Source organism: Lacerta agilis, chromosome 12, assembly GCF_009819535.1.
Source record: "Lacerta agilis isolate rLacAgi1 chromosome 12, rLacAgi1.pri, whole genome shotgun sequence".
Lineage (NCBI taxonomy): Eukaryota > Metazoa > Chordata > Lepidosauria > Squamata > Lacertidae > Lacerta > Lacerta agilis.
The window spans coordinates 56534242-56557550 of record NC_046323.1 but is presented as its reverse complement, the minus strand read 5'-3'; the positions used below and the strand labels follow the sequence as shown (position 1 = coordinate 56557550).

General features: G+C 53.4%; 1 protein-coding gene across 3 annotated transcripts in view; it reads right to left on the bottom strand.

Annotated features, from left to right (window-relative positions):
- The window catches only part of NOS3 (nitric oxide synthase 3), a 45109-nt gene extending 22426 nt beyond the window's left edge, over nucleotides 1-22683 (bottom strand). The window contains exons 1-12 of one of the 3 annotated variants that reach the window (XM_033165772.1): nucleotides 22462-22683; nucleotides 15357-15559; nucleotides 12097-12211; nucleotides 10250-10395; nucleotides 6568-6730; nucleotides 6170-6261; nucleotides 5872-6013; nucleotides 3918-4057; nucleotides 3495-3669; nucleotides 2307-2408; nucleotides 1319-1513; nucleotides 226-299 (exon numbers count right to left, since the gene is read on the bottom strand). In XM_033165772.1, the coding sequence (XP_033021663.1) occupies nucleotides 226-299; nucleotides 1319-1513; nucleotides 2307-2408; nucleotides 3495-3669; nucleotides 3918-4057; nucleotides 5872-6013; nucleotides 6170-6261; nucleotides 6568-6730; nucleotides 10250-10395; nucleotides 12097-12211; nucleotides 15357-15559; nucleotides 22462-22557 (1643 nt within the window). In that variant the 5' untranslated portion in view covers nucleotides 22558-22683. The remainder of the gene's footprint in view (nucleotides 1-225; nucleotides 300-1318; nucleotides 1514-2306; nucleotides 2409-3494; nucleotides 3670-3917; nucleotides 4058-5871; nucleotides 6014-6169; nucleotides 6262-6567; nucleotides 6731-10249; nucleotides 10396-12096; nucleotides 12212-15356; nucleotides 15560-22461) is intronic. The other 2 variants (XM_033165773.1, XM_033165774.1) reach the window with 2 other exon arrangements.
- Nucleotides 22684-23309: the final 626 nt, after the last annotated feature.

The following is a 23309-nucleotide window of genomic DNA, read 5'->3' as shown; positions in this document are numbered from 1 at the left end:
GTCCTGCCTCAGAGCTCTAAAGAAACAGCGATTCCCACATTGTAGGGGGTTGGACTAGATGACCCTTGCGGCCCCCTTGCAACTCTACAATTCTTATTCTAGGGCATGGCTGAGAGCCTTTAGGCAGAAGCTGCAACACACTCTCTGTGCTGATGGAATGATTCGCTCCCTGCGCTCCCCCTTCTCCAAGGATGCGACCCACTTCCTCCCCCCGCAAGGACCTACTTGGCAATCTCCTTGAAGGTCTTCTTTCGGGTGACAGTGGTCCCTTTGGGGATGTAGGTTTTCCAGGGGTCGCTCTGTGGGAACAGCATGGGAATTAGGAAGCAGGAAGAGGGACAGGGGTCTCAAGCCTTGAAACGCCTCCCTCCCACCCCAGAAAAAAAAAGGTTCTTTCGCAAAGCAGCTCTCAGGAGTCCATTGTAACACTGCAGCTAGCAGCGCCCCCAATGGCAGCCAAGCAAACTGCAGGGTGACAACAGCCTTGCATTCTTTGTATATATAATTTATTCATATACATACAGTATGCTTGCAACTTACGCAGGTCCTGTTCTGGGGATTGTGTCTAAAGCCAAAATTGCATTTAGTGAAAACACATTGGGCGCAACAGCAGGCAGAATTGCCAAAATATTTTTTCCTGGATGCCTGCCCCCCGTTTTGTTTTATTTTGCCGCAAGCATAAAGTTGAATGTGAACAAGTAGTAAAATGTGCGTAAGTTGTGGGCTTAGTGCATCTATATCTATATCTATTTGTGTGTCTGTACAGAAAACCCACAATAACCTTCCTTTTAAGTTGCAAAGGGAAGCACTCTGCTGAACTCACAAACGTGGGGGAGGAAGGATATATCTAATAAATATATCCTCTCCTAGCATCTATTGTGATTTTTTTCTTGATTTTATAGGATTTGGCATTCCTTTTAGGGCATATACTGGCGAATCTGGAACTCGACTCGATATTTGGATCACACTGACATTCTTTACTTGAACCTTGCTATTCTATTTTATCATTTTGTTTTCCATATTTTAATTTCTAACTGTTGCTATAAATATTCTCTCTGTTTTACATATACACTAAAATGAAATGCTAAAGAACTTTATGCAAAAATGTATATATCATTAATGGTTACCAGCAACAGATCTCCCCTAAAAAGGACAAGGATCCTGGTTCAACGGGTGGGGGAGATGTGAGCTGGCATTTTGGTGCCCATGGAGATGATATCATGGAGATGACTGTAGGAGGAGCATCTGGGCATAAACTCCTCCGCTCTGCACCCCTTTGCCACCCAGAGAGCAGGCAGCACCTCCCCATTGGTCTCACCTGGTATCGGAAGAGAGGAGAGAGCTGGTAGTTCACCAGCTCCTGGTGGAAGACGGGGGAAAGGCTGCCGGAGATGGGGGGCACCAGCCAGACCCAGTCCGAGGGGCAGCCCCCGCGCAGGCGCTGTTCGTTCTCCAGGTGCTTCATGAAGGAGTCAGCAATGGCGTGGTGGTCCACAATGGTCACCTTGGCCAGCTGCAGGAAAGAGGCAAGGTCAGGGGAAGGTGGGGAAGCCGTACCCCAGCCCCCTTTCACCCAGGCAGGGGGGCACTGCAGAGGGTCCCGGGTCCAATCCCTGGTGGGGGCAGCACCAGCATCTCCTGGTAAGGCTGTGGGGGGGGGTTGCAATTCCTGCATTGCAGGGGTTGGACTACATGGCCCTTGGGGGTCCCCTTCCAACTCTCCCATTCTGCGCCCCCACTGCCTGGCACTCTGGAGGGAAGAGTAAGTGAAGGCGGCTTTCTTCCTCAGTGTTTCTCCACCTCCTGGCTGTGTGGACCTGGGGACCCACCACAGGGGGGAGCTCAATCCACGCTGAGTTCAGGAGGCAGCCGCCATTCTCAGTAAGGTCCACCCTCTCCTCCAAAAAGGCCCAAAGCCCAGGGAATCCCCCATCTCTCGGGGAATCCCCTAGGAGGAAAGGTGGCAGTGTTTGGGATATTTTCGTATAGAGAAAAAGGAAGAAATAGGCGACAAAGTAGTATGCTTGTAAAAGTATGCCTGTCATGAAAAAAGTGGAGACAGGAAAGGTTTCCTCCCCATCTCCTGGCACCAGAACTTGCAGACATCCCATGAAGCTGATCACAGAATCATAAAACCACAGAATTTATAGAGCTGCAAGAGACCCCAAGAGTCATCTAGTCTTATGCTCTTACCCAGGAAGGGGGGCGGGTGGGGGGTGAATTCCCAGCAAGCTGTCTTCCTCCTTTCCTCCTCCTCCCCTCCCCACCTGCACCTCACTCCCTTGTCCCCACACCCAATCCATCACCTGGAAACTGTGCAAAATGGCCACATTCATCTCCACAGCCGCCTTGTCCTTCCAGAGGGAGGAGGTCGTCTGGGTGTCCAGCCCCATCTCCTCAGCCACCTCCTGCAAAGACACATTTCGGTTGGGGGGGCAGCACCTTTATGCCACCTGCGTGGAAGACGCACCATCCAATCTCATAAGGCATATTTTTGCTAGTTAGCAGCTGAGGGGGTTAAGACCATAGAGCTGCATTGCTGATAGGCTGGCTCAGACCATAGAAATGTAATTGGTAGAGAAGGCTCTGTGTGATGTCACTTCCCCTCCTTTCCTGGGAGGGAAGAAGGGAAGAAGTAGTTCCTGTTCTTTTTCTCTCTCTTTTCTCCTCAACCATCCAAGGGAGCTGACATCTCTCTGCTTTCTCCAGCCTTAGGCACATGCCTGAAGCTGTTTTTGCTGCAAAGTCAAGTATTCTACCTGCATTACTTTTTACTGCTGTTGTTGCACAAATGCTGGATTAAACTGTATGTTTTAAACTTACTTTTCAGTCTGTAGCCTGTTTTTTGATAAACGGGAAAACTAAAGGGGGAGATCAGCCTAATGCCCATTTCCTGTGCTTTCAATTCAGCTGCTTAATATGAGATTTAAACTCTACTGAGAGAACTTTCTCTCGTGGGAGAGTCTCCAAAAGCTCTGTATTTGCAGCCACATTGTCTCCTTGTCTCAACCCACACCTGTGGGTCTCTAGAGGGATAAAATCTAGTTAGCATATTCCCTCACCAACCTAATAAAACCAACCAGCCTGCTCAAATACCAGCCTGCTCAAATCCCAGTGACTCCTGGCAATGGTGGCCCTGCCCTGCCCTCCACAGCTGGAGACAGAAATGCTTCTGGAGCTGCAGGGGAGGAGAATTGGGCTCAGATCCGGCTTGCGCGTTCAGGTTGGCTACTGTGAAAACAGGATGCTGCACCAGATGAGCCATCAGCCTGCTCCAGCCAGGTCTCCTTATGTTGTTATGAGTGAAACCTCCAGCACCAGAGGCAGTCTATCTAGATTCCTAGGTTCCTATGGGTATTTGGCCCCTGTGAGAACAGCATGCTGGACCAGATGGGCCAGTTGAATCTTCTTGTGTTCTTTATCAGTCATGGCAGGGGGTGCAGGGGGGAGGAAGGGGGCCAGGGCAGGGGGGCTTCCCCCTGGCTGACCTCTACCTGCAGGAGGTTGTAGCGCTGGGAGTCACAGAAGTTCCTCATGCCGATCTCACAGCCGACATACCAGCCACTGAAGGGGGCCGCTGGGAACTCCAGGCCCCCGATCTCCAGGAGCATGTTTGCCACTGCAGGGAGGGCGTACCAGCGGAGACCCAGATCCTTGAACCACTTTAGCCTGAAAGAGGAAGGCAGGTGTCAGAAGGGGGAGCTGCGATTCCTGCCTTGCAGGGGTTGGACTAGATGACCCCTGGGGGTCTCTTCCAACTCCACAATTCTATGATTCCATGAAAGTCCTCGGCAGCCTTTTGGGACAACCATTGCAAATGGCAAGAGCGCTGCCACCACTCCCCCCCCTACAGGTCAGGAGGGGGATCCACGTCCCCCCTCCCCACACCCAGTGCCACCCCCTTTCCTGGCACTCACGTGGGGTGGCAGATGGGGACCTCCAGGACCAGCTCCCCTGGCAGGGGAAAGATTTCAGGGTCCTCGTCAGGTGCCTGCAGCAGCAGGGGGAGGATGTCAAAGCGCCCGCCGGGGGGCCGCCAGCCGTACTGAACGCAGACCTGGGGGGGGGGAAGAGACTAGTAGGCAAGAGACTCCCTGAGGGCCCCCCCTAAAACGGCAGAAAGAGCTGTCCATGGGTTTTGGAGGGGTGTAGAAAGCACCCAGATGGGCAACTTACTTTGTTTGATAATTCTGTTGGTTTATTGCATAAAATTTATACACCACTTGATTGTAAATAGAAAACCTCAAAGCGGTTTGCAAAAAAAAAAAAAAGACAAAACAATAAAATTGTCACTAAGAAAAATCAGCAATGATCATTTAAGGCAATCAAAAAGTTAAAAGAAAACACACAAGGCAGATTAAAATTCACATCAACTTTCTAAATCACAATCATAAAGCTGGAAGGGACCCTGAGGGTCATCTAGCTCAACCCCCTGCAAGGCAGGAATCTCAGCATGTGGTCCCCCATGCAATTTGAAACCATATCAGACCCTGATTAGCTTTGCAAATGTGCTAGCAATTTTATTGCTGTACCACTACACAGACTTGTCAAAACAAAAATGTTTTTGGAGGTGCCAAAAAGAGTACTGTGAAGGCGTCTGCTTGGTATCAAAAGGCAGGGAGTTCCAAAGTGCAGCTGCTGCCACAATAAAATACTGAGTTTTTACAAATGAGGAACAGGTAACAGTGGCAGTTTTGCCAATCAAGTGGCACATATGGGCTCTAGATCAGAGCTTTTCAAACGTTCTATGTTGGTGGCGCAATTTTATGACATGCATCATTTCGCAACACAGTAATTCAGTTTTACTAGCAAACCGGAGGTTAAACTAATGCCTTATGAGATATGGACACATATTGCAGGACACAACTACACACTGCAGCCAACACACAAATGTGTGGCGACAGACTTTGGAAAGCTCTGCTTTAGATACACACATAGCAATGCCTTGGCCTTGGCCTGCTTGCAAAGGGGCAACTGGTGCAGATCTCTGAGCTGCAAAGAGGTGATGTGGCCCCGAGGCCTCGCTCCCGTCAGCAATTGTGCTGCAGCATCCTGCACTGACTGCAGCCTCCAGACAGGGGCATAGCAGGGGGGGCGTAGGGGGCGGTCTCCCCCACGTTCCATAATGGAGGGGGGTGACAAGTTATCAAGGAACAATTACTGACCTACTAGGGCGGTTCATAAAAAACTTTTTCTTTTTGAAAATGCCTGCTCCGATGGTCTTATCTTACTATACTAGGAATTATATATCTATATATGAAATTTCATGCATACTGGTTAATATCTTGACCCTCCTCCACCAAAATAGCTGTTTACTTGGCTGTTTTCCTATGTCGTGAAGGCTGAAATTTCAGTTCAGTGGAGCACTTACTGTTCCCAACCCTAACCATGTGGAAAGCCATCTAATTAGACTTTAATTTGATTTTGAGATGGTTTTAGGAGGTTATTTAATTATTGTTTGATTTTATACCAATGTTATATATCCGATGTTAGCCACCCTGAACCCGACTTCGACCGGGGAGGGCGGGATATAAATAAAAGTTTATTATTATTATTACTTGTTATTTTTCCATTGTGAGAAAATATGAAATAACATAAAACCATTTTTGCAGGGGGGGAATCAATAGGGGGTGACAAGAAATTTTCTGCACCGGGTACCACCTGACCTTCCTATGCCACTGGGAGGGGTGACAAAAAATTTTTTTGCCCCCGGGTACCAATTTACCTTGCTACGCCCCTGCCTCCAGATCAGGCAATATATATTATTATGAAACAAACAAATGAATATTGTGAATGGAGCCTCAAATGGTAGGAGCTGTGAATGGTCCTGGTTGGGGGTGGAAGAGGAGATGCCCACAAGCCACTTCTCACCTCTGTGAAATCCACGTTGGCCGGGTCTCCCAGGGTGGTGCCATCTGGCTGCGCGTAGCCTGCATAGCGGATCAGCTGCTGGTTCCAGACGCGGAAGTCGCCCCGGCCGGCTACCCGGTTCGGGAAGATGGTGATGGCTGAGCTGTGGGAGAAAAGCAGAGTGCTCAGCTCAAACTGGCAGCATCAGCCGTGCCACCGTCATCCTGCCAGGGAGGAGAAACTGCAGCAGCCCCTCCCAGCAAAGGCTGAGTCCCCTGGGCACCTGGCAGCACGGAGGGAAGCAAAAGGGGTCCCTCACCGGAGGTTTCCGCGGTTGGTGGCATAGTTGATGTGGGTGCAGAGGGAGGTGAACATCTCCTGGGCGCTGGCACAATCTCGGGCGTCAAACACCTGGAGGGGAGAGAACAAGCAAGGTCAAAGGGTCAGGTGCCAGGCGGATGGGCAAGGGTCACAATCTCACCTCCTCCTGCCAAGATGCCAGGACCAAAGGCCGAAACATCTGCATGGGGCCAAGAGAGCAGCACATCTGGATCCCGGGAAGGAGCACAGAAGATGCTGAGGGGACCTGACTCCCCAAGCACCCAAAATGTCCAGGGCTGGGGGGCAGAGGGATGAAGGCTATGCAAGAGAAGCGCCCCCCCCCGAAGGGCCATCCTAGCTCAGGGGTCCCTGCTGCTTCCACACCCCAGGACGCACCTGCAGCTTGTTCCACTGGATCCGGCCCAGGCAGCGGGAGGCGTTGCGCCAGGCGTGCTTGGCCCCAAAGATCAGCTCTGCCTGCAGCAGCTGGTAGGTGCCTGTCTCCACAATCTGCTGCTCTACCTCCTGGAGGCGCTGCAGGTGGGCCTGGGATTCGGAGCTGCGGAGACATGGGGTGGGGGGGAGGGGCTCAGGTGCGGCAGCATGTTCCAGGGTGGCCAGCTGTTGGGGCTCCATCTGCCTCCCCACCTGCCCCACAGCCTGCTCTTCCCAAGGCCCCCCAACTCAGACGAGAACCGACAGCCACCTTCCGCAGCCTCCGTTTCGGACTCCCTCTACCCCCTCAAGATCATCCTGCCCCACATGCACCCCCCCAACCACTTCAAGGGGCGGAACTGGCACCACTACCAGCAACTCGTGATGCCCATTCCACACCTGTAAGAACACCATCTTCTATTGCAGTGTCACCAATACCCTTTGGAACTCCCTGCATCAGGCCAACACCTTCAATGCACAAATCTACGGTGCCACTGCCCTTGGAGTACTGGGTCCGGTTCTGGTCACCTCATCTCAAAAAGGTTATTGGAGAGTTGGAAAAGGTTCTGAAAAGGGCCCCTCAAATGATCGAGGGGGCGGAGCAGTGGCTCTCTCCCGGGTTTCAGGCAGGGAGTCTCCCTCAGCCCTGCCTGGAGACACTGCCAGCAGGTGGTTGAACCTGGGTCCTTCTGCATGCAAGGCAGGGGCTCTGCCATGGTGCTAGAGCCTAAGAACATCCAGAGAATGTCCTGGATCAGGCCAAAGCGGGCCTCTTACGGGCACAGGGGGTGTTCCCAACCAACACATCAGAAGCATTACAGGGACTTGAAACCGTGTGTGTGTGTGTGTGTACGCGCGCGCGCGCACACACACACACTGCACCCATTCAACCCCCCAGGAACTAACACCTAGAGCCACTTATCAGAATAAGGCAAGGAAATCCCATAACCTGAAAAACAGAAATTCACCAAAATAGCCAAACAAATGGCTTTCTTTAGTTTCAAAGATGATGAAGAGATTGCACAGGGAAGAAGACTTGGCGAGCAGCAGATAGGGCAATCTCCCTGGCACAAAGAGCCAGAGAGAAGCCCACCCCCCTCACACTACATGTAGGGACCTCCATCCCAGGCAGGGGTTCACCAGGGGAAGCAGGAATAGATGGGGCAACTGAATCCAGAGAACAAAGGGAATGGAAACACTTTTTTATAATTGCTGCCTTGAGGGACAGGAGACACGTCTGCAGATTTCTGCCTGTCCCCAAACCTCATTCTCTGACATTTCTATGATGCTTCTTGACATGTAATATTGGAAACTCTGGAAACTTTTGAAAGTGGATGTAAGCTTTTGTTTTGGGTTCTTCTTCTTTGCCTGCTTGGAAGTTGGAACCTCGTTGCAACAATAAACAATCAGGCTTCATTGCTGCTGTTTGGCTTCGCTAACTTGGCAGGTGTCTCTTGCTTGAACCGGACAGATTTGAACCCACAGCACCAAATCCTGACAAAGTTGGGAAACCCTTAGGGAACCCCGAGTTCTATTTTCCCTTAACAGAGCCCATCTAGTCCAGCATCCTCTTTGCACAGAGGCCACCCAGGAAGCTCGCAACCAGGATCTGAGCACAAAAACTCTCTCCCCTCCTGCACTTTCCAGCCACTGGTACCCAGAAGCATCCCTGTTTCTGACCCCAGAGGCAGGGCAGAGCCATCATGGCCCCTCCCCATGGGGGGCTATTTATGGCCTCCAGGATCAGCCCCACCTGGAGAGGCAAATTGCTGGGGGACCCAAAAGGGGAAATGGCGCTCTTGGCCTCCTTGGGGGTACATCTGGCAAGGAACCAGTTGAAGCACAATCTGGGCTGACCCCACCCCCAATATTAGCCACCAGGCTCTCCTGCCGCTCATTTTCTTCCATCCCCCAAAAGCTGGATTTTCCCAAGCAGCCGAACCAGGCGGACAAGGTCAAAGTGTGTGTGTGTGGGGGGGGGACAGATTCTGCTGCCAGACGAATGGGAGTTTGCTCTGCTGCAAAGGACAAGCACACAGCTTTCCATTCTGCAGGCGAGATAAAGGTTTCAGGAGGCATCTGAATGTTTTTGCAAGGGGGGGGGGCAGCAGGCGAGAGAAAAGTTTGCTCCTGACATCAGAGGCTTCTGGGGGGGACAGGAAGAAACAGCTCAGAGAGGAAAAGCCCTCAGATAACATCCACCCAAGTCAGGAGTCCTGCAGAGAACAAAGGAGTGAAGGCAAAGATCAGCTCCCTGGGGCCCAGAAGGGGTGCCCCCTCCCCCTCCCAGACTTGTCTCCCTGCGTCACAAAGGGGGCTACTCAGGAGTAAGCCGCTGGGTGGAGGAGGCCTTCTTAGGAGATGGAGAGAGAGAGCCCCGCCTTCTGCACATTCCAACTGGTGAGCAAGTAGCCACAGGGATGCCCCCCCCGTAAGTAATCCAAGGGGTGCTAACCCTGGGACACTGCACTCCGTCCAGGCTCAGGGACTATTGACTCACACCTCTTTCATCATGGAGAATGTCATGCACAGTTGTTATTTTAGGATGGGTGGAAATCTCTGTGACTAGACAGTGGCGTTTGGAAGCAGGTGGGAGGAGAAGAGTGTGGGGCGCAGGCATTGGGGAACTCCATGTTCCCACAGACCAGCCTTCGTGAGAGCTGGGGAGGGAGGTGTTTGATACTTCTTAATTTTTTACCCAAGAACCACCTGGGGAAAGCCATGGCAGAGGAGGTTTACGGCTGGGGTTGGATCATCAGGAGTGAACTCTGCAAGGGAATCTGGGCTGCTTCCACATCACATTTCTTAGACTGCTTCCCAACCATTAGCTGTGAGTGGAATCACCACCACGATGCCAAACTGCACTTGATATAATGCTCTGCTATCCGGTGGCACCCTGCCCCACGGCCAAGATCCTTCTACATGCAGAACTAAGTCCTTTTCAGCAAAAGTCTCCTGCAATGTTTGTTAAAAGCTTCCACCTTGCAACTTTTGCTCTTATCGCTTCTTGTTTCATTCAGCTACAGCATTGCTCACAAATCTCTTAATGACCCATTTCTTAGTTCCTGTTCCCCAACGAGATTGATTTTAGTTAACGAAGAGACAGTAATTAAGGCTTCTTTCCTGAGCACGTAAGAAGCAACAAAGAGGCTATTTATCCAGAATGCTCTTACAATGCTAAATGGGAAGCAATGAAAGCTGCAAACAGGAATCTACTAACTAAAAAAACAAATCTCCTTTGTGGCTGAAAAAACAGGAAGCTACTAACTAATGGAGCATGAGTCCTGAAAAGCCTTAACTGCACCCTGCAAGCTCCAAACCAGGCAATGCTGCAATTGCATTTCACAGGAACGTACAAAACTCGCCCCAAGTCAGGTCCGAAGTAGGAAAAAGGATAACAGAACACAGAAATGCCAGGCTTGGAGAACAATGTCTGGATTCTGTAAGTGGTCAGCGGATTGCCATTCCAGGCAAGGTGGCTGGCTGGGGGGGCAAGAGCCCACCAGGAGAATGCTAGGATGTGGGCCAGGCCCCACATTGACTGAAGGGAGCCTCAAGAGCCAGGTCTGGGCGCAGCTTCGCCATGGCACCCACTGCCCCCACCCACCAGAGATGTGGCTGAGCAAGGCTCCCAGAGACTCACCGTTTCATGGAGTGATAGTAGAGGTTAATGAAGTCCTGTGCCAGGGGCAGGAGCTCTTCCATGGGGCGGGGGCCCTCCGAAGCAGCACACATCTGCTTGGGGAACATGATGGAGCCTAGGCAGCGCCTCTCATTGCATGGCACATTCTGCAGAGAAAGAGGGAGAAGGGGCTGCAGCTGCAAAGGCTCTTCACTCCCCAGCCCCACTGGGAGACTCCCCTTCCCAGCTGAAACATCCATCTCCTGACCAGCTTCTCCCCTCGCTGCTGACACAGAAGACTGGTTGGCCCCTGAAGCTAGGCAGGGGAACCTGTGGACCCCCAGATGGGGGGGGGGCTTTCATCAGCCCAGGTGCTCTGGGATTATATGGGGCCTGGGAGTTCCAGAACATCTGGTCACCTTCAGTACCAAAAGGACAAGGAAGAGTTGGAAACGATTTGAAAAAAAGCAGCCCAGATGGTCCAGGGGGTGGAGTGACTCCCCTAGGAAGGAAGGCAGCAGTGCTTGGGACTTTTCAGTTTGGAGAAAAGGAGAGGAAGAAGTTTGTAAAATTATGCCTGGCATAGAGAAAGCGGGACGAAAAGAGCTTTCCTCCCTCTCTCATAAGACTAGAACTTGTGGACATGCAAGCAAGCTGAGGGCTGGAAGGTTCAGGACAGACCAAGGAAAGTCCTTCTTTAGGCAGCGCCCAGTTAAACTATGGAACTCACTTCCCCAGGAGGCGGGAATGGCCGACAACTTGGATGGCTTTAAAAGAGGAGGGGGTACCAATGGCAAGTAGCCCCCATGGCTGGGCTCTGGTGGAAGCGCCCATGTTTCTGCATCCCTGGTGCTGGAAACCCCAGGAGGGGAGAGAGTTGCTCTCAGGCTTGGATCCCACATGCGGGCTTCCCTTTGGCCATCTGGTTCACCTATGTGAAAAGGAAGCTGGGCTAGAGGGGCCCCCTTGGGCCTGATCCGGCATGCTCTTCTTCTGTTCTTATGCAGGGCTGACCCACCCACAAGGCAAGGCAAAGGGGCAGGATCCTCGGGGGCAGCTGATCCGGCCTGGATGGACTGCATCGCCCACTGTGGTTGTGAAGGCCAGATCGGTTTCCTCCTTCTCTTCCCCCCCCCCATGCTGCCTCTACAGTGGTCTCTGGGGCATTGCTGGCCTCCTTCCACCTGCAGGGAGGAAATGGTGGGGCTGCCTGCTGGGGTCTCCTGGGCTCTGCACCCACCGGGTGCCCTTCCCCCCTTCACCACCTTTGGCTCCCACTTCAAGACTGACTGGTTTCCCCACTGGTGACCAATGGAGCTCTGCCCCTCCTTCCTTTTTGGCTCGGTTGCAAAGATGTCTTGGGCCAGCCCTGTTCTTACGTATATTTGGAAGGGGGGGGGACACACAGAAGGTGGCAACTTGTTGACTCACTTCCTCGGGATTCTGGCTGGGGGTGGGAAGTTTTCCACAGGGGCAGAGAAGAAGAAGAAGAAGAAGAAGAAGAAGAAGAGTTTGGATTTGATATCCCGCTTTATCACTACCTGAAGGAGTCTCAAAGCGGCTAACATTCTCCTTTCCCTTCCTCCCCCACAACAAACACTCTGTGAGGTGAGTGGGGCTGAGAGACTTCAGAGAAGTGAGACTAGCCCAAGGTCACCCAGCAGCTGCATGTGGAGGAGCAGAGACACGAACCCGGTTCCCCAGATTACGAGTCTACCGCTCTTAACCACTACACCACACTGGCGTAGTGGTCACAGAGGCGAGCAGCATCAGCTACTCAAGGCAGCCATCTGCCAGCTGGCTGGCTGAGGAACCCAAGGGAGGGGAGCTCCCCACCTCCCCCCCCCACTCCACCTCAGAGGCCTCACCTGCAAGGTCTGGGCATTGAGAGTGTCATAGAGGATGGAGCCTGTCTGCCAGTTCTTCAGCCGGGTGTACTTGGGGGGTTCGGCGGGGCGGTCAGCTGGGTGGACAACTGGGCAGCTGGAACCAGAGAATCACAGAACTGTAGAGCTGGGAGGGACCCCCAAGGGTCATCTAGCCCAACCCCCTGCAAGGCGGGAACCACAACTAAAGCATTCCAGGTAGGTCAACTCCAAAAGCAGGGGAAGACATGAACCCCCCCCCCAATGTGCAAGCTAACCCTGAGATGATGCCCCCAAACCCAGGTCCCCAAATGTGAAGGGCCCCAGAAAAAAGGGAGAGTCAGAGAGGGACCCCAATGCTGGGACAGGGGAAGGCAAGGCAGTCTGATCTGGGGGTGGGGAGAATAGTTGACTTGGGGGCCCAGAACAATGGCAGGGGAAAGGAGGCAGGGGGAATTACAAAGGACACCTAGTCCAGGCCCCCTCCAGAGGGAAGGCTGCTCATCCACACAGGGAGACCTTGTGCCACCCAGAGCAGCACAGCACCTGCCAGTGCAGAAAACGGGATGTGGGCTCTGGGCAGGTGCCTGTCACTTAGCCCAGCCCATTCCCACAAGGGTGGGATGAGGATTCGATGGGACAAGTCCAAAGGGAGGCCCAAAGATCAGGCCAGCGTGCTTAAAAGGGGGGGGGGGGGAATCTGTGAATGGGGAGGGTTTTAAGCAGAGGTGGGGGGGCACCTGTCAGGGATTCCCCAGCTGCAATTTTTGCATTGCAGGATGGGCAGACTGGATGACCTTTGGGGTTCCTTCCAACACTACAGGTCTCAGAGTCAAACAAGCAATCAAGCCAAGCTGCATCAGGCCAAGCGGCAACCCTGGGAACACCTGGCATGGGAGGAAAGCCCACCTTGGAAGTCCGGGAAGTCCCTCTGGTGCTCTAGGGGAAAGCGTCTGACATGATGCCAGCAGAGGAACTCAGGACACCTTCTCTCCCTCGAAGGCACCCCATCTGGCTTGACCCCAGCAAAGTCCATAGAATCATACAATTGTATGTTTGGAAGGGGACCCAAGGGTCAACTAGTCCAGCCCCCTGCAATGCAGGATTCCCAGCTAAAGAATCCTGGAAAGATCGATGGCCAGCCAACCTCTCTTTAAAAGCCTCCAAGGAAGAAGAGCCAACCATCATTCAAGGGAGTCCATGTCACTGTCAGACAACCCAAACCCCCAGAAAATCCTTCCTAATTGTCCGGTAACACTAATGTTAACTCAAAATTCCCTTCCTTGCCGTTTCAATCCATCCGTTTGGATGCTCCCTTCTGGAGCAGGAGAAAGCAAGCTTGCTGCGTCTTCTGCATGAGAGCCCTTCACATATATGAAGACCGAGAGGAGATACGAGAGCCGTCTTCAAAAACCTCAAGGGCTGTGACATGGAAGAGGGAGAAAGCTTGTCCAGTGGCGTTGCTAGCCTCTGCGCTGCTGGGGGCGGCGGCAGCGCAGAGGAACCCCCCTGGGGGAGGGGCACGACGCGTGCGTCGTGACGTCATCATGACGTCACGACGCACGTGGGTGCAGAAAGGGGGAATTTCCCCCTTTCAGAGGCTTTTTTTCGGCGGGGGGGGGGTCGACTAGCGAGGAGGGGTGACAAGCGTGACACCCTCCTCGCTAGTCGACCCCCCCCCCCCCGCCGAAAAAAAAGCGCCGGAAAGGGGGAAAAAGAAGCAGAGCCGGCGCTCTGCATTCAAGCCCCGGCTCTGCTTCCTTTCCCCGCCCCCCCCCCCGCGGGTTTTTTTCGGCGGGGGGGGGTCGACTAACGAGGAGGGGTGACAAGCGTGACACCCTCCTCGCTGGTCGACCCCCCCCCCCGCCGAAAAAAAGCGGTGGAAAGGGGAAAAAAGCAGAGCCGGCGCTCTGCATTCAAGCCCCGGCTCTGCTTCCTTTCCCCGCCCCCCCGCGGGTTTTTTCGGCGGGGGGGGGGGGTCGACTAGCGAGGAGGGGTGACAAGCGTGACACCCTCCTCGCTGGTCGACCCCCCCCCCGCCGAAAAAAAAGCGGCGGAAAGGGGAAAAAAGAAGCAGAGCCGGCGCTCTGCATTCAAGCCCCGGCTCTGCTTCCTTTCCCCGCCCCCCCCCGCGGGTTTTTTCGGCGGGGGGGGTCGACTAGCGAGGAGGGGTGACAAGCGTGACACCCTCCCTCGCTGGTCGACCCCCCCCGCCGAAAAAAAAGCGGCGGAAAGGGGAAAAAAGAAGCAGAGCCGGCGCTCTGCATTCAAGCCCCGGCTCTGCTTCCTTTCCCCGCCCCCCCCCCGCGGGTTTTTTCGGCGGGGGGGGTCGACTAGCGAGGAGGGGTGACAAGCGTGACACCCTCCCTCGCTGGTCGACCCCCCCCCGCCGAAAAAAGCAGCGGAAAGCACCCCTTCCAGGTGCTGCTGAGTGAGGGAGGGAGCGGTGGCGCGTGGGCGTGGCAAGAGGGGCCGCCGCTTGTCACCCCCACCCGCCGCTTTTCACCCTGTCACTGGGGGCGTACCGCCCCCACCGCCCCTCCCCAGCGACGCCCCTGAGCTTGTCTTCTGCTCTTCTGGAGAGAAGGACCCAAAGCCATGGCTTCAAGTTACAAGAAAAGAGATTCCGACTAAACATCAGGAAGAGCTTTCTGACAGTAAGGAGGTGATGGGGCTTTTAAGCAGAGGTTCATAGAATCAGAGAAGGGACCCCAATTGCCATCCAGTCCAACCCCCTGCAATGCAGGAATCTCAGCTCAAGCATCCATGGCAGGTGGCCATCCAACCTCTGCTTAAAAACCTCCAAGGAAGGAGAGTCTGCCACCTTCCAAAGGAGTCTGTTCTGTTGTCAAACAGTTCTGGATATTGGATGGATTTTGTTGAGATTCCTGCATCACAGGGGGTTGGATGAGATGACTCTCAGGGTCCCTTGCAACTCAGCAACTTGATGATCCGATGAATCTATGTCATCTCTCTATCTTCTCTTCTGCCAGCTAAACAAACCCAACTCCCTCAACTGTTCCTTGCAAGGCTTGGTTTCCAGATATTTAAACATGGCTCTGCAATCACCCGCCCATCTTCTCCTGTCCAGGCTGGATGTCCCCAACTTCCTCAACCCCCAACACTGCCCAACAGTCCTTCCGGATGCCCTGAAGGTCCTCTCCTCTCCCACCCACAAACGTGGCTCCCAAAGTCTCTCCCCCCCCCCCCCAGCCAGCCAGCCAGCCCTCTGGGTTCTAGGCTGAGGCCCCTTCTGCTATCACCTGCACTTTTTGGAGGGGACGCTTTCTTCTGCGATGGACGCCCGATGCCTGGAGCAGAGGTCAAGACTCCAGAAGTGGGTCTGGGAGGGGGAAAGGGCCCCCGGCAAGTTCCCCATGGCACTGCGCACCAAGTCCTGGCAGAGAGTGGCTCTCTCTGGAGCAATGTGTCGATGGTGCCAGGAACTCCCTTTTCTTCCTGCCTGCTGAGAAAGGGAACAGCGGGGGGGGGGGAGGAGTGGGATTATGGCCTCGCCTTCCCCATCCGCCCAGACAGACGAAGCTGGGACAAGGGGCGGTGGGGCCCTGGGGGGTTGGGCTCCCTCCAAAAGTGGGGAGAGAATGATACACATTTAGCAGCCCCCCTCCCCAAATAGCAAAGAGCCGGGATGCCAAGCTGCGAGGCCAGTTGGGAAGGATAGGAGGGAGACAGAAGAAAACAGGTGGCAGGCTGGGGAAGGGGAGCAGAGAGGGTCTCACCCTCTCAGCCCCCCACCCCAAACTGGAGCTCAGAATGGCCACGTCAGGGATTCTTGTGATGCAATTTTTGGTAAAAATGCAGATGATGACGGGAGATCAAAGGGCCTCCTTTGGATTTCACCCCAAAACGTGACTGCTTTGTGGTAGGGCTGCCCTGAAGAGGGGCTATGGGGTTGGGCTAGATGACCTTTGGGTTACCAACAACTCTCTGATCCGAACACAGCTCCCAGGGCCATTCAGGAATAAAGGCAGGTTGTGACCTGCAAAAGGAACCCCTCGGCCCTGAACAGGGGCGCTGCCTTTCATTTCCCTATGGGAAATCTGAGCCCCATCCTGGCATGCCAAGGGCCAGGTCCTCTTCCTCCTGAAGCCCAGAGAAGCATCCAGGGGGGCGCCAGGCAGCCTCTGTCCATGCACTGACCAGGTGGGTGCTTGCTTCAGAGGAACCTTGCCCAGTGCAGGCATCTGGACCTCAACAAGGAGGAACCGTAGGATTGTCGGGTTGGAAGGGACCCCCAAGGGTCATCCAGTCCAACCCCTGCAAGTCCTGAGGCTCACCTCCTCTTCCATCCAGGGCAGCCTCACCACAGAACCATCACTTTCCCCTGCATTTTTACTGAAAAGGTTCAGAAAAAGGGAATCTTGAATGTTCAAGAGCAACCCTGATGGATTGTGGTGATCCAAGGGCTGGGAGGGCACATCCTGCAGCCGGGTGCCGTCACATTGCCTCTGAGTCAGCACCCAATTCCTGGACCAGCACCTCTGAGAAGGAAGGGGGCTTCCAGGAAGAGAGCCGTCCCTGCTTCCTGCGGGGGGAGGGGAGTTCCGTGGTTCCAACTATGGGCCACACACAGAGGAAGGTCTTGCTTTTGTCTGTCCTGAGTCATCCGACCTTCAGCTTCATGGGATGTTCGCACGCTCTGCCATTAGGAGATGGGGAGAACTTCTCTCTGCCCACTTTCTCCATGCCAGGCATGATTTTTTGCCCTTCCATCATGCCCCCTGGATAATTCGCTTCATTTTCTCTAGCTGCGATCCCTGCATTGCAGGGGTGGGCTAGATGACCGCTTCGGTTCCTTCCAACTCCACTGTTCTAGGATTCCAAAAAGCCCCTGATGTGTGGGACGTGGGCAGGAGATGGTGGGTGTGGGTGTCCAAGAGAAAGACGGGGTTTGCCTCAAGCAACCATCAGAGCTCAGGGGGGCCAGAGTGTGGTGCTTGCAGGATATTGGGGTGTGTGTGTGTGGGGGGGGGGTGTTTGCATCTTGGAAGCCCCCTCCCCAGCCCCATTGACCTTGGCCTGGCCAAATCAAGCCGCCTGTTGTTCTCACAGAGTGTTGGAGACAGGAAGCCACACCTTTGCTTTCTGCTTCCATTTCCTTCCTCAGCCTTGGGAGGAACCACATATGGAGCGCTGGAGGCAACACGCAGGGAAGGAAGGAGGGAGGGGAACCCCCCAGGCATTGAAATGGGGGGGGGAGCTTACTGGATGAGGAAGGCAGAGCTGCTTGGAAGTACCAAGGGGGTGCCATCATATCCCCTCCCCTGGGCACTGCCCCTGGGCAGCCTAGTCTGGGTGGCAAAGGAAGGGGGGGTCATCTCTCTCCAGTTACGAGAGTCCCCACATCCCATCTTGCCCCCCCCCCTAGATCCCTGCCTGGGGCTTCCTCAACGCCCCTCAATAAAAACAGGGAGCAGAGCCTGTTTTCCTGTTGTGCCTACCAACTGCAGCTGGCAAGGGGCTGGATTTGTGCCAATGATGGGAGCCACTCAGCCCGCTTGGCAGACAGAACACCCACTTTCTGGCTACTCCCCCCCCCTCAAAAAAATCTGGGCTTAAGGGTCCCCTCCCCCTGGAGGCTCCCTAGAGCACTAGCCTGAGCCTGCCTTGGACAAGACAGGAGACTTGCAATATCTAGACAGTAACTGAGCCGGCGCAGAGGTAAGATCCGAGTTTTAAATTATTATTAAGTGGGATTCAGTGAACTGCATGCAGCCATTTTTGCCTGCGTATCTTCATTATTTCTGCAATTCCGAAAGAGTGGCCAGTTGCTATTTAGTGAAGGGGTGGGGCCTCCAAAGGAGACCAAAAGACTGACGACACCCCTGGCATGCAGCCCAATGCAAATCAAATGACCCGGCAGATCTATGGAGGCAGATCCTTGGACTGGCGCTGGGCCCACAGCGCACCCAGATAAGGCGCAGAGAGGAAGCCTACTCCCCAGGCCCCTTGCTGGGCTTCTGATCCGTCTCCACAGGGCATGACCCCAAAGGCACACGGATCCTGGCCTTCATTGCAAGATAGCCCTGCTAAAGCATTGTTCTCAAACCAGCTTCACGCCAGCTGGAGTCCCCAATTTATTTTAGATATTTATTTACTTATTAAATTTCCATACTGCCCTTCATCCGAGGATCACAGGGTGGCATACAAAATAAAAACACAAAAAATAGATAACATTTTACTAAACAAAAACCAGGCAGAGGGCCTTCTTGGTGGTGGCTCCTGCCCTGTGGAGCGCCCTCCCATCAGATGTCAAGGAAATAAACAACTATCTGACTTTTAGAAGACATCTGAAGGCAACTCTATCAGGGAATTTTTAAATGTTTGATGTTGTATTGTGTTTTTGATATTCTGTTGGGAGCCGCCCAGAGTGACTGGGGAAAACCAGCCAGATGGGCGGGGTATAAATAATAAATTGTTGTTGTTTTAAAGGTTGTAGATTGTACAATTAGCCAAAGGCCTGGGAGAAGAGGAATGTTTCTGCCTGGTGCCTAAGGATGTGTAGGGAAAGAGCCAGGAGCAGTGTTAGAAACTGAGATAGGAAAGCTAGGAGCTAAATGCCACCTTAGACTGAGGTTACTGGTGCAACAGCAGAACGTCTAGACACGCCTTTTTTATAACAAGAATACAAAGCTGAAAATGAATGAACTGCAGCTAAAATCTTATGTTCATTTTTCACATGGTCTAGTCCTTCCCCTGCCCACCCCTCTAATATTCTTCAGAGGGTCTCTTCTCCAGTCTTCAGAGAGTAGCTGGAAGTGGGGAGGCAAAAAAACGTTCTCCTTTCCTTCTGCTCTGCAGTTTTAATCTGAAATCTTAGACACAGTATTTGCACCCAGAGCTCAGAAACCCCTAGTGCTAATGAATTTTCCTGTTGCAAAATGCGCCTAGAACAGTGGGAGTTTCGAACACTGGCCAGGCGAGCCTCCTTGGGGAGAGCGTCCCACAAACAGGGAGCCACCACAGAAAAGGCCCTTTCTTGTGTTGCCACACTCCAGGCCTCTCGCAGTCAAGGCACACAAAGAAGAGCCTCAGAGAATGATCTCGGGGTCCAGGGCAGTGCATCTGGGGGAAGGTGGTCCTTGAGGTCCTGAACCATTAAAAGCTTTATAGGTCAAAACCAGCGCTTTGAATTGGGCCTGTGCAGTCGGGCCAGGATCTGTGTACGTAATATGCTCAAACTGTCTTGCTCCGGTGAGCAACCTGGCCGCTGAATTCTGCACCAGATGAAGTTTCCAAACCGTCTTCAGAGGCAGCCCTACGTAGAACGCATTGCAGTAATCTAACCTTGAGGTTACCAGAGCATAGACAACAGTAGTTAGGCTATCCCTGTCCAGATAGGGGCGTAGCTGGGCCACCAGCAGAAGATGGTGGAAGGCACTCTGGGCCACTGAGGCCACCTGAGCCTCGAGCGACAGCAAAGGATCCAGGAGGACCCCCAAGCTGTGAACCTGCTCCTTCAGAGGAAGCGTAACCCCATCAGGAGCAGGCGACCTCCCAGCCATCCGGCCTGAGGAACCATCTACTGGTGGTGCTTCAGAGGGGCAAGCAGCGTCTGGGTGAGCCCTAAGAGCCAAGCAGGGGGCACTGGAGGGATAGATGAGTACCAGACTCCCTGGATCAAGTTCACAGAATCAGAGAACTGTAGAGTTGAAAGAGACAGCAAGGGTCATCTAGTCCAACCTCCTGCAATACAGGCATCTTTGGCTCAAACCCACGATCCTGAGATTAAGAGTCTCGTGCTCCAACGGCTGAGCTACCCCTCAGTTCATCCATTTAGTTGAATTAATTAAATACAGGTAACTCGCAACAGGCACACATTTAACTCATGTGCATTCAGCTTTACATGCTTGGCAAATAAATAATAATAATAATAATAATAACATTAAAAGGGGGTCAGGCGTCTGGGGGGAAAGGTTTCGGCAATCCCACCCAGCGCTGAACCCAATGCGTTTTGACTTCACGATTTTGGCTTTATGTGCCATCCCTTGAACATAACCCCAGAGTAAGTAGAGAGTTGCCGGAAAGGCATTTCAGTTCGATTTTGAATAAATGTGCAATTAATTCTTGGTGCTTTGAATTTTATTGCATTATTAACTTCCTTAGTGGGTCATGCAAGCGGCTGTTCTGAATAATGCTTTTTATGAGGTAGAGAAGGGGGCACTGGGATTAGGGGGCCAAGGGGGCAGGGCATGGGCGTAGCCAAGGGGGGGCTATCAAGTAAATCAATAAAAATACTTAACTGAGGTTCTGCCCCACCCCAACATGAAGCCTGGCTACGCCTATTGGGCAGGACCCACAACAACATTTGAGACCAACTGATCTAAAGGGCAGGTTCCTAAAACAAGGAGAAGTCGTTCAACTGGCTTCAGCAGCCACATTATATATTGAAATACAGGATCTTTCCTTTGAATTATGTGAAAGTTGGATCATTGCTAAAATTGAGGCCAGCAATCTCAGATGCAGTTTAATTCACGGCCTAGTAATGTTTCGCTATTACAAGGTTTAGCTGTTGCCCTGAGATGCTCTGAGTGACCATCAAACCCCCCCCCCCAGCAGCAAGGAGAAGGGCCACCTCTAAAGGCAGGCATGCCAATAAATAAATCTTAAATAATGTTTGTGGATACAAAGACGAGTCATTTCTCTTGCATCCCATCAAAGTAGGCTAGATAAAGCAAGGAAATTAATGGGTAATGATGGTTCGCCTGCCTAACGAATCCATATTCCTGCTTACGAATTAATGCTTGGAGAAGACTGAACTGCTGGATCCGTTTCAGTCTGGCTTCAGGCCCAGTCATGGCACGGAAACTGCCCTGGCTGATGACATTGGCCAGGAGAGAGAAAGAGAGAGAGAGAGAGAGATGGGGTAGAATGGCAGCCTTGCTCTTCTCCTTGACCTTTTGGGGGCTTTGGGGTCCCTTGGCCATGGCGTCCTTCTGGAGGGAGAAAACGGGTAGAGAAAAGTTTTTCTCCCTCGCCCATAGCACTGAAACTCCTGGCCATCTAGCGAAGATGAATGTTGAGAGATTCAGGACACAGAAAAGGAAGTCCTTCCACATTGTTAAACTGTGGAACTCACTGCCACAGGAAGCAGAGGTGGCCCTCTCCCCTCCTGCAGTTTCCAGCTGCTGGGCTTCAGAAGCTTGCTGCTTCCGGACTGTGCTGGCTAGGAGCCTGTGATCGCCCTCTCCTCCTCTATGAATTTGTCCAATCCTCTTTTGCACCCATCCACATTGGTGGCCATCCCTGCCTCCTGTGGGAGGGAGTTCCACAGTTCAAATCTGTGCTGCTCTCCCTCTTCCCCTCTTCCCCACCTTTCCTCTCTTGCCTCCCCTTCAGTTTGCAATGCCCTTCCCTCCTAGAGATCAGGGGGCTTGCCTCAGAGTCATAGCATCACAGAACTGTAGGTTGGGAGGGACCACTAACGGTCATCCAGTCTAACCCTCTGCAAGGCAGAAACTTCTCCAGACTTACCGTTCCCCTTGAGCTGCCAGCAATCCTTCGACTCCCCACCGCCAGTTCTCCAGCTGCTCAATGGTGGCAGAAGCTGCCTTCCTACCTGAGCAGAAGGGCAGGCTGTGTTGGCCTGGCCTGCCTCCTCCTGGCACCTGCTTCACCTGGGCTAATGGGCTGCAAACAGGCCTTTGAGACAGGAAGACACTGAGCTGTGACGTTGTGTTGCCAAAAGAAAAAAAAAGGTTTTAAAATGGCTTTGCCTGCCTCATTAGCTGCAAAAAGGCAACCAATTAGTTTCCGAAAAAGACAGGGCTCTGGAAGAAGCCACTGCTGGCCTGCTGCTCAAGCAGAGTTGCCAGCTTTTCAGCTTGCTGTGCAAACAGGAGTCCTTCCCCACTGCAAGGCAAGCTGCTCTTAAAGGCACAAGAGCAGGCCGGGCCACCTTTTTCTGGCCAGCTGGCCCTCCTGCTTGCATCTCCTTTGCAGGGAACCCAACACTCTGCGCCACATTCAGATTGTGGAGCCACCAGTTCAAGTCCCTGCTCAGCCCAAAAGCTGGGGGGGGGGCTTGGGCCAGGAAGGATCTCTCCATCTCCCTTCCCTTGCAAGGTTGTTGTGAGGATACAGAATTGTTTGGCAGTAGAATGGACTCCCTCAGGAAGTGGCGGCCTCTCCTGTTTTTAAACGGAGGCCTGGTGGCCACCTGCCTTGGATTCTTCAGCAGTGACTCCTGCATGGCGGGGGGGTTGGGCTAGATGACCCTTGGGAGTCTCTCCCTGCCCTACACTTCTATGAGAGCGGGTGAAGAATCATGCAGGCTTCCTTGGGAGGAACGATGGGCGATGAGAAAGGCAAGAAAGCAATGAAGTCTCATGTCTGAGTGCTACTTACACTCGCGCGGTCACCCGGGGTCGCTGTGATGCAGGAGGTCGTGCGATTGTCACCATCATCTCTTCCGTTGAGGCAGGACCACAAGGAAGCACTCATGACTCCTCCCGCCCCTTTTCGGCGTTTCTGCGATGTGGGGCGGGGGGGGGGCGGGTTAAGTTCCGAAAGTCCTTTCCAAGGCGAGAGAAGAAAGGCAGCGCCGGACACACGCGCCCCAATTCCTCTCCCCCAAAGCGCGTGCAAAAAACTCGTGTCTGCAAGAGCACTTCTGGATCACGCGTTTCTAAAAGAGGAAAAGGGTGTGGGGAAGAGGAGCTCCTAAACCTGCCCAAGCCCCTCCCCCCGCCCCGCCCTTTCATTCAGAGCAACCGGCAGGTGAAGCAGCACCTGCGCGCCTCAGCAGGGTGACCGCCAGGGGGCGGGGTCTCCCCTTTCCCCGCCCCGAGCAGCCCCAGCAGCGGCCGCCAGGTGGCGCTGCCCACAGGTGGTCGGGCAGGAGAGACCGGCTGGCTCTTCTAACCTGCAAGAAGAGAGGCCGGGAAAGTCGAATAATTAATCCAACATCCCAGCAGACCGCTTGATTTTGAGGATGGACGCTCTCGCCTCTGTTTGCGTGGATTTGGCAGCAAGAGAGGAATTCGTCTGGGAGTTGGGATTCCTGCATTGCAGGGGGTTGGACTAGATGGCTCTTCGGGATCTCTTCCAACTCCACAATTCTATGATTCTATGAATCCAAATAAAAGCCCCAAGTGGGCAAGTGCTGCGTTGTCCACAGTGGTGCAAAAGCTTCAGTACATGCTGACAACTTGCCCCCCTGGCTTCTGAGTCTCCCAACCGTGTGGAAAACAACA